The sequence below is a fragment of the Penaeus chinensis genome, chromosome 26 (genome assembly GCF_019202785.1).
Source record: "Penaeus chinensis breed Huanghai No. 1 chromosome 26, ASM1920278v2, whole genome shotgun sequence".
NCBI classification, from domain to species: Eukaryota; Metazoa; Arthropoda; class Malacostraca; order Decapoda; family Penaeidae; genus Penaeus; species Penaeus chinensis.
This window is the reverse complement of record NC_061844.1, coordinates 18447443-18458003: the sequence shown is the minus strand read 5'-3', so window position 1 is coordinate 18458003 and position 10561 is coordinate 18447443. Positions and strand designations below refer to the sequence as shown.

At 34.4% G+C, this 10561-nt stretch overlaps 2 protein-coding genes across 2 annotated transcripts; both read left to right on the top strand.

Annotated features, from left to right (window-relative positions):
* LOC125039059 lies at positions 1-1632 on the top strand. Its single transcript, XM_047632779.1, has 4 exons — positions 1-42; positions 790-948; positions 1085-1166; positions 1550-1632. The coding sequence occupies exons 1-4, from the start codon at positions 1-3 to the stop codon at positions 1630-1632; spliced, it is 366 nt and encodes a 121-aa protein (XP_047488735.1).
* Positions 1633-6723: 5091 nt separating this feature from the next.
* Positions 6724-7806, top strand: LOC125039058. The gene is made up of 4 exons (XM_047632777.1): positions 6724-6735; positions 6964-7122; positions 7259-7340; positions 7724-7806. The coding sequence occupies exons 1-4, from the start codon at positions 6724-6726 to the stop codon at positions 7804-7806; spliced, it is 336 nt and encodes a 111-aa protein (XP_047488733.1).
* The last annotated feature ends 2755 nt before the right edge of the window (positions 7807-10561 follow it).

Sequence of the window (10561 nt, the reverse complement as noted above, 5' to 3'; positions counted from 1 at the left end):
ATGGCACGGAGAAGGGTCAACCTGAGGACTCCTACATCAAACGTAAGTTAGAGGTGGGTCATCCCGGGAGCAAAAGCATGGGAGAAATTGACAGTCTGATAAGGAGAAGATCGACAGAAGGTAATTGGTCACAAGGTTTATCTAAAAGGGCCTTGTATGTTTCTTTTCGCGATATATGTATTTAGACAGATAGATACTTATCTAGGTGTGGATGTAGCTAAAGAAATTAATAGGTAGATGGGTAAATGATAGGTAATTTGATAAACTGATATACACATACACATCTATTTGTGTATATATATATTAACTAGATTGCAAATAAAGAAATTTTAAGTTACCCAGATATAGTATGTACGATAATGGGACTATCAAAATCATTGTACAGAGAGTAATTATTGTCCCGCTGAGACTGGAAACCATGCATTTCAAGGGCTCGATAATCACCCCCTCGGGCCATGAGAGAAAGGCCTACAGCGGAGTCAACGCACGAACGCACGCACACTATATAAGGGGAAGTATTAACCAATGGTCATCATACACACTCCAACCATGTCTCTCAAGGTACGAAATCATCTTGTGAAAAAAAATAGACATTCTATCTGTGAAAGAATTTTTGTGTTTCAGTGAGGGAAAAAAGTGGAATGGGTGATTGTGTTTAGAAAATGCTATGTTTGTTTGTTTAGACTTAAGTTATATTCTATGATTAATATTGTTTATCTATGCATTTAACTGCCTCTCTTGATGGATAGACTATTTACTATGATAATCGATCTTTCTTTCTGTCCACAGGTCGTCGTCCTCGCCTGCGTGGCTGTCGTCGCTCTGTGCGACAAGGTCCCATTCCTCATCCCCCATCCCCCAGTCTACATCCCTAGACCTGCCTACCACACCCCCGAGCCTGCCTACCACGCACCTGAGCCTGCCTATCACGAGCCAGCATACCCCGATGTGAGTATTGTGCAATCAGTAAGCAATTCAAATTGGTATTAAGAGACAGTTATCACAATCATTATTTATGACTTTTCTATGAACATGCAAAGTACCATAATGAGAAACGTTTTACATTAAACTTTATCCTCCACAGGTGCCCGCGAAGTACAACTACAACTACGGCGTCGCCGACAGCTACTCCGGCGCCAACTTCGCCGCCTCGGAGTCCCGCGACGGCTACAACACCGAGGGCAGCTACACCGTCGACCTCCCCGACGGCCGCAAGCAGATCGTCAAGTACGTGGACAACGGCGACGGTTATGAAGCTGAGGTCACCTACGAGGGCGAGGCTCAGTACCCCGAGTACAAGCCCACCTACAAGCCCGCTCCCCCCGCCTACGGCACCCCTACCCCTGCCTATGCTTAAATCATAGAGATTCAAGACATAGAAAATCATACATGTACATTATTTAGAACATATTTATTTCAACATGAAATAAAACTACATTTTCTTTATATAAATCTTCGACGTTTTTCATACCAAATGGGAGATACAATTTGACCTTAAAATTTGTAAAATAATCCTTGTATTGTTATTGAGTCCAAGGAATCTAAAAAGAATCTGAGGTCACCTACGAGGGCGAGGCTCAGTACCCCGAGTACAAGCCCACCTACAAGCCCGCTCACCCCGCTTATGCTTAAGTAATGAATGTTTATAGACAATGATATAAAGGAATTTGTATTGTATATTCTCATATCTGAAATAAAGATCTCATTTTTATGATTCTGATTTTTTCCCCTCATACATCATATCATAGAAACTAAATTCTCTAATAGTCTGACGTAAGTGAATTTTAGATTGAAACAAAATAAGGATCAGTTCATTGATATTAATCTCAATTTCCATAGTGCACAGAAATAGATATTCTCAACATTCCTCTCTAATTCAAAATAAGGAAATTGTATATTCCAAACTCTGAGCTATTAGAATTATACTCTAATAATACCCAATTAGTCATTAGATCAGCCTGGATCAGATTTTAATAAGCTCATTATGTCAATTCTTACAATAATATATATATAGAATCAACCAACCAAAATCCTTTTGGGAATGATACAAACTTGGCGTATAAAGCCCTGTATCTTAAAACTAACTAGGCAGTATCACATAATATCAAATACCAAATCTATGGCTGGAATACTTCTACTCAGTATTATAATATTGATTATTTTCTCTGTTCTGAGCTGTCTCTTTTAAAATGATATTAAGGATATTAGACCTGCTTCTTTGATTTATATGGGAAAATTCCAATGCATAACACTCATAGATTATATATATATATATATATATATATATATATATATATAAACACAGACACACAGACACGCACACATATGTACATATATACTATCGATTTCTCCGTTACACAAAATTACATGCACAGATATACATACTCCAGTGCATGTATCTACCTATATGTATATATATCTATCAATCTATCTATCTACCAATCTCTCTCTCCCCTTCTCTCATTTATTTGCATGAGTATATATGTGTCTGAATGTATGTATATGTATATGTATATAAATGTATATATATGTATATATACATATATATACATATATGTACATAATACATATATATATACATATATATACATTATACATATATATATGTATACATATGCATATAAATATGTATATACACATATATACAATATATATACAATAAATACATACATACATTATATATATATATATATATATATATATATATATATATATATATATATATACATACACACGTGTGTGTGTGTGTGTGTGTGTGTGTGTGTGTGTGTGTGTGTGAATGTAATTATAATACAAATATAGATATGTATATATATAATATATATATATATGTATATATAATGTAATTACATGTATATATATATATATATATATATATATATATATATATATATATATATATAACGGAATAGGCAGTATGATATAACTATATCTCAACTATGATTTATTTATGCTTGTGAGAATGACGGGCAATACGAATATCAACCGAAATGACTGACGATTCCGTTCTATTAAGAAGCTTTCTCTTGGGCAGCTACTCATGTGGAAAGAATCACACTACCAGTTCATGTATAGTGTTCTAATATTTTTCCTTCAATCGTTTTTATAGATATATTTATTGATTTAATTTCATAGAAAATAGGATATTGCGAAATAGATAGTGATATGATAAAATCCTAATAAATATACGGTAAATTTAAAGAAGGGTGTCTGAGGGAAAGAGTGTTGACCCTTTCTCCTTCTTAAAAAAAAAGAAAAAAAAAGGGCAGAATGGCCACATGTCACAAAGACGCGAATTATATATATATATATATTTATTATTATTGTTTTTTAATAAGATCCAAGACCTTTTAGGAGGCTCTGATTCAGGATTTTTACTGGAAAAAGGCACAGACGCTTGTTACTCTTAGAAAAAAAAAAATTAAGAACGGATTAAGAAAAGATAAAAAGTAATTTTGAGTTCAAGGACATGACAGGGCTCGGTTCTGGCATGCCATGGCACTATCATGTCATGTCACGAGGAAGGTGGGCCAACCTGAGGACTCGAACATCCCGAGAGAAAACACGTGTCATAAGAAGAGCGACAGAAGACAATTGGTCAAAGGCTAATCTGAAAAAAACCTTGTACGTTTCTTTTCGCGATATATATGTTTAAATAGATAGATGCTTATCAAGGTTCTAATATATATATGTATATTATAGACTGATAGACTGATACATAGATAGATTGATATATAGAGAGGCTGATTGAAGGATATACAGATCTATCTCTATAAATATACATTATCCAGGTTGCAAATAAAGAAATTTCCAGTTACATTCATATGATTACCTGAGTATAACATATACAATAATGTAAATATCGAAATCACTGTACAGATAATGATAATTGTCCAGATGAGAGTAGAAACAATGCATTTCAAGGGCTCGATAACCACCCCCTCAGGCCATGAGAGAAAGGCCTACAGTGGAGTCAACGCACGGACGCACGCACACCGTCGCATATATAAAGGGAAGTATCAACCACCAATTATCATTCACTCTCCAACCATGTCTCTCAAGGTACGAAGTCCTCCTCTGAAAAGAAACTCAGACATCTTATATGTGAAAGAATTTTCAGTGTTTCTGTGGGGGAAAATGGAAAGTGTTTGATTAGACTCGTTTCTATGTTACGATGATTTTTGTTTATTCATGCATTTATCACGCTCACTTGGTGAATATAACTTTTTTTTTTTTTTTTTTTTTTTTTTTTTTTTTTTTTTTTTAAGATAATCCATCTTTCTCACCTTGTCTTCGTTTTAAGCAAGTAACATGTAACACTGTCCTCAGGTCGTCGTCCTCGCCTGCGTGGCTGTCGTCGCTCTGTGCGACAAGGCCCCCGTCCTCGCCCCTTGTCACATCACATCACATCTCAGAAACTTGAGATTCTCTAATAGTAAGCGAATTATACACTGAAACAAATTCAAATAAATTAATCTCTAATCAATTCACTTCGTCATTGACTACATGATAAGGTTTCAAGCAATTTGAATAATAATAAACAACAAAACAAAGGAATCTATACATACTGAAATGTACAAGAAGAGCAAGTAAAAAAAAACAATTTCACAATATACACATTAACGTGTTGATTCCATATATTTCAATACTAAAGAATAAATTCATTATTTGACAAAAAATCTAAAACATATCAAATAAGTATATCTGATTTTTAATGTATACGACATTTTCCATTGTTCACAAAGATATATATTCTCGGCATTCTCATTCAAAATTAGGAAAAAAAGCATATTCCAGCGTCTGTGTTATTAAAATATATATATTTTTAAAAACAATTTAGCTTTAGTTCACCCTAAATCAAATAAAATAATAATTGTACCAATCCTTACAATAAAAGACGTAGCATCAATCCACCAAAACCTTTAACGAATTTTACAACCTTGGCGTGTAAAGCGAATTCATGGTCCGTCACCCTGCTTGAAATTCCTGAAACAATCCGGCCCGCGATAGCCCAGCCGCCTAAATGAGAAAGTCGCCGCCTCTTAACGTCACGGTGGCGTGCAGGAAGCAGCAAATTTGCATGGCTGATATCTTCACAATGATTTGAGTGTTTTTTTTTCAATAGATTTCATGCAATCTAATCACTGGTTTGCCTGCTTTCCCTGCTTTCCTTTATATATATATATATATATATATATATATATATATATATATTTTACACGTAGGACCTATTCGGTTCTCTTTGGCACTCCGGCCCGAAGGCTACTCCTGAAACTTTCCCTGGTCCTCGCACCGGAAATGTTGCCGACACCTGATCTATATCTTCAACTATTTATTTGTTTATAAATATATATTAATCTATGTATCTACCAATCTAACTCTCCTTTTCTCTCTTAATTTATTTGCATGCATATATATATATATATATATATATATATATATATATAAATGAATATATATGTATACATATATATATTTCTGTATGTGAATGTATATATAAATATGAATACAAATATATATGTATATAGTTATTTATTATGCATATATATACATACATACATACATATATATATATATATATATATATATATAGAGAGAGAGAGAGAGAGAGAGTGAATGTAACGAAATAGGCACCAGGATATAACAATATCCAAGAATGATTTTTTAATGCTTGTGTGAATGACGAGCGATATGAATATGAACCGAAATGAAGGAAATTAATTGTTACCCTGCTCTATTAGGAAGATTTCCTTTGAGCAGCTACTCATGTGGAGAGAATCACTTAATCCGTTAAAGTATAGTTTCCTAATGTCTCTTTCGAACGTTTCTTTCGGTGGCTGGGGGGCTTTCAATGTCTTCATTCAGTATGTACATGTCATAGAAAAAGTACGTTCTATTTATGAAAGGGTGTCAGAAGGAAAAATATATTTTTTTGTTTGTTTGTTTAAATGCTGAAGACCAAGACCTTTTAGGAAGCTCTCATTCTGGAGAAACTCTGTTACTCTTAGAAAAAGAAAATAATTTGTTATGAATAAAACATCTACATCAAACATCTCATAATCAATCAGTATTTGAAACACGGCTAAAGAAAAGATAAAAAAATAAAATAAAAAGAATTTTGACTTCTAGGATATGACAGGGTTTGGTCCTGGGATGCCACGCTATTGTTACGTCATGGCACGGAGAAAGGTCAACCTGAGGACTCCTACATCAAGTGTAAGTTAGAGGTGGGTCATCCCGGGAGCAAAAGTATGGGAGAAATTGACAGTCTGATAAGGAGAAGATCGACAGAAGGTAATTGGTCACAAGGTTTATCTAAAAGGGCCCTGTATGTTTCTTTTCGCGATATATGTATTTAGACAGATAGATACTTATCTAGGTGTGGATGTAGCTAAAGAAATTAATAGGTAGATGGGTAAATGATAGGTAATTTGATAAACTGATATACACATACACATCTATTTGTGTATATATATATTAACTAGATTGCAAATAAAGAAATTTTAAGTTACCCAGATATAGTATGTACGATAATGGGACTATCAAAATCATTGTACAGAGAGTAATTATTGTCCCGCTGAGACTGGAAACCATGCATTTCAAGGGCTCGATAATCACCCCCTCGGGCCATGAGAGAAAGGCCTACAGCGGAGTCAACGCACGAACGCACGCACACTATATAAGGGGAAGTATTAACCAATGGTCATCATACACACTCCAACCATGTCTCTCAAGGTACGAAATCATCTTGTGAAAAAAAATAGACATTCTATCTGTGAAAGAATTTTTGTGTTTCAGTGAGGGAAAAAAGTGGAATGGGTGATTGTGTTTAGAAAATGCTATGTTTGTTTGTTTAGACTTAAGTTATATTCTATGATTAATATTGTTTATCTATGCATTTAACTGCCTCTCTTGATGGATAGACTATTTACTATGATAATCGATCTTTCTTTCTGTCCACAGGTCGTCGTCCTCGCCTGCGTGGCTGTCGTCGCTCTGTGCGACAAGGTCCCATTCCTCATCCCCCATCCCCCAGTCTACATCCCTAGACCTGCCTACCACACCCCCGAGCCTGCCTACCACGCACCTGAGCCTGCCTATCACGAGCCAGCATACCCCGATGTGAGTATTGTGCAATCAGTAAGCAATTCAAATTGGTATTAAGAGACAGTTATCACAATCATTATTTATGACTTTTCTATGAACATGCAAAGTACCATAATGAGAAACGTTTTACATTAAACTTTATCCTCCACAGGTGCCCGCGAAGTACAACTACAACTACGGCGTCGCCGACAGCTACTCCGGCGCCAACTTCGCCGCCTCGGAGTCCCGCGACGGCTACAACACCGAGGGCAGCTACACCGTCGACCTCCCCGACGGCCGCAAGCAGATCGTCAAGTACGTGGACAACGGCGACGGTTATGTAGCTGAGGTCACCTACGAGGGCGAGGCTCAGTACCCCGAGTACAAGCCCACCTACAAGCCCGCTCCCCCCGCCTACGGCACCCCTACCCCTGCCTATGCTTAAATCATAGAGATTCAAGACATAGAAAATCATACATGTACATTATTTAGAACATATTTATTTCAACATGAAATAAAACTACATTTTCTTTATATAAATCTTCGACGTTTTTCATACCAAATGGGAGATACAATTTGACCTTAAAATTTGTAAAATAATCCTTGTATTGTTATTGAGTCCAAGGAATCTAAAAAGAATCTGAGGTCACCTACGAGGGCGAGGCTCAGTACCCCGAGTACAAGCCCACCTACAAGCCCGCTCACCCCGCTTATGCTTAAGTAATGAATGTTTATAGACAATGATATAAAGGAATTTGTATTGTATATTCTCATATCTGAAATAAAGATCTCATTTTTATGATTCTGATTTTTTTCCCTCATACATCATATCATAGAAACTAAATTCTCTAATAGTCTGACGTAAGTGAATTTTAGATTGAAACAAAATAAGGATCAGTTCATTGATATTAATCTCAATTTCCATAGTGCACAGAAATAGATATTCTCAACATTCCTCTCTAATTCAAAATAAGGAAATGGTATATTCCAAACTCTGAGCTATTAGAATTATACTCTAATAATACCCAATTAGTCATTAGATCAGCCTGGATCAGATTTTAATAAGCTCATTATGTCAATTCTTACAATAATATATATAGAATCAACCAACCAAAATCCTTTTGGGAATGGTACAAACTTGGCGTATAAAGCCCTGTATCTTAAAACTAACTAGGCAGTATCACATAATATCAAATACCAAATCTATGGCTGGAATACTTCTACTCAGTATTATAATATTGATTATTTTCTCTGTTCTGAGCTGTCTCTTTTAAAATGATATTAAGGATATTAGACCTGCTTCTTTGATTTATATGGGAAAATTCCAATGCATAACACTCATAGATTATATATATATATATATATATATATATATATATATATATATATATATATATATATAAACACAGACACACAGACACGCACACATATGTACATATATACTATCGATTTCTCCGTTACACAAAATTACATGCACAGATATACATACTCCAGTGCATGTATCTACCTATATGTATATATATCTATCAATCTATCTATCTACCAATCTCTCTCTCCCCTTCTCTCATTTATTTGCATGAGTATATATGTGTCTGAATGTATGTATATGTATATGTATATAAATGTATATATATGTATATATACATATATATACATATATGTACATAATACATATATATATATACATATATATACATTATACATATATATATGTATACATATGCATATATATATGTATATACACATATATACAATATATATACAATAAATACATACATACATTATATATATACACATATATATATATATATATATATATATATATATACACACATACACACGTGTGTGTGTGTGTGTGTGTGTGTGTGTGTGTGTGTGTGTGTGTGTGTGTGTGAATGTAATTATAATACAAATATAGATATGTATATATATATAATATATATATATGTATATATAATGTAATTATATGTATATATATATATATATATATATATATAACGGAATAGGCAGTATGATATAACTATATCTCAACTATGATTTATTTATGCTTGTGAGAATGACGGGCAATACGAATATCAACCGAAATGAATGACGATTCCGTTCTATTAAGAAGCTTTCTCTTGGGCAGCTACTCATGTGGAAAGAATCACACTACCAGTTCATGTATAGTGTTCTAATATTTTTCCTTCAATCGTTTTTATAGATATATTTATTTATTTAATTTCATAGAAAATAGGATATTGCGAAATAGATAGTGATATGATAAAATCATAATAAATATACGGTAAATTTAAAGAAGGGTGTCTGAGGGAAAGAGTGTTGACCCTGTCTCCTTCTTAAAGAAAAAGAAATAAAAAAAGGGCAGAATGGCCACATGTCACAAAGACGCGAATTATATATATATATATATTTATTATTATTGTTTTTTAATAAGATCCAAGACCTTTTAGGAGGCTCTGATTCAGGATTTTTACTGGAAAAAGGCACAGACGCTTGTTACTCTTAGAAAAAAAAAAAAAAATTAAGAACGGATTAAGAAAAGATAAAAAGTAATTTTGAGTTCAAGGACATGACAGGGCTCGGTTCTGGCATGCCATGGCACTATCATGTCATGTCACGAGGAAGGTGGGCCAACCTGAGGACTCGAACATCCCGAGAGAAAACACGTGTCATAAGAAGAGCGACAGAGGACAATTGGTCAAAGGCTAATTTGAAAAAAACCTTGTACGTTTCTTTTCGCAATATATACGTTTAAATAGATAGATGCTTATCAAGGTTCTAATATATATATGTATATTATAGACTGATAGACTGATACATAGATAGATTGATATATAGAGAGGCTGATTGAAGGATATACAGATCTATCTCTATAAATATACATTATCCAGGTTGCAAATAAAGAAATTTCCAGTTACATTCATATGATTACCTGAGTATAACATATACAATAATGTAAATATCGAAATCACTGTACAGATAATGATAATTGTCCAGATGAGAGTAGAAACAATGCATTTCAAGGGCTCGATAACCACCCCCTCAGGCCATGAGAGAAAGGCCTACAGTGGAGTCAACGCACGGACGCACGCACACCGTCGCATATATAAAGGGAAGTATCAACCACCAATTACCATTCACTCTCCAACCATGTCTCTCAAGGTACGAAGTCCTCCTCTGAAAAGAAACTCAGACATCTTATATGTGAAAGAATTTTCGAAGTGTTTCTGTGGGGGAAAATGGAATGTGTGATTTTGTTTGGAAATTTGCTTTATATTCTATGATTAATTTTGTTTGTTCATGCATTTATCTCCCTCACTTAATGAATATATATTTATATATATATATTTAATGGTAATCCATCTTTCTCTCTTTTTCTCCTTTAAAATAAGTAACATGCAACACTGTCCACAGGTCGTCGTCCTCGCCTGCGTGGCTGTCGTTGCTCTGTGCGACAAGGCACCAATCCACCCCC

Excerpts from the sequence above, each read along its gene's own strand:
- LOC125039059 (XM_047632779.1), top strand. The coding sequence starts at position 1 with ATGGCACGGAGAAGGGTCAACCTGAGGACTCCTACATCAAAC. Across the intron at positions 949-1,084 it reads ACGAGCCAGCATACCCCGAT|GTGCCCGCGAAGTACAACTA; the intron begins GTGAGTATTGTG and ends TATCCTCCACAG. Across the intron at positions 1,167-1,549 it reads CGCCTCGGAGTCCCGCGACG|AATCTGAGGTCACCTACGAG; the intron begins GCTACAACACCG and ends GAATCTAAAAAG.
- LOC125039058 (XM_047632777.1), top strand. Across the intron at positions 7,123-7,258 it reads ACGAGCCAGCATACCCCGAT|GTGCCCGCGAAGTACAACTA; the intron begins GTGAGTATTGTG and ends TATCCTCCACAG. Across the intron at positions 7,341-7,723 it reads CGCCTCGGAGTCCCGCGACG|AATCTGAGGTCACCTACGAG; the intron begins GCTACAACACCG and ends GAATCTAAAAAG.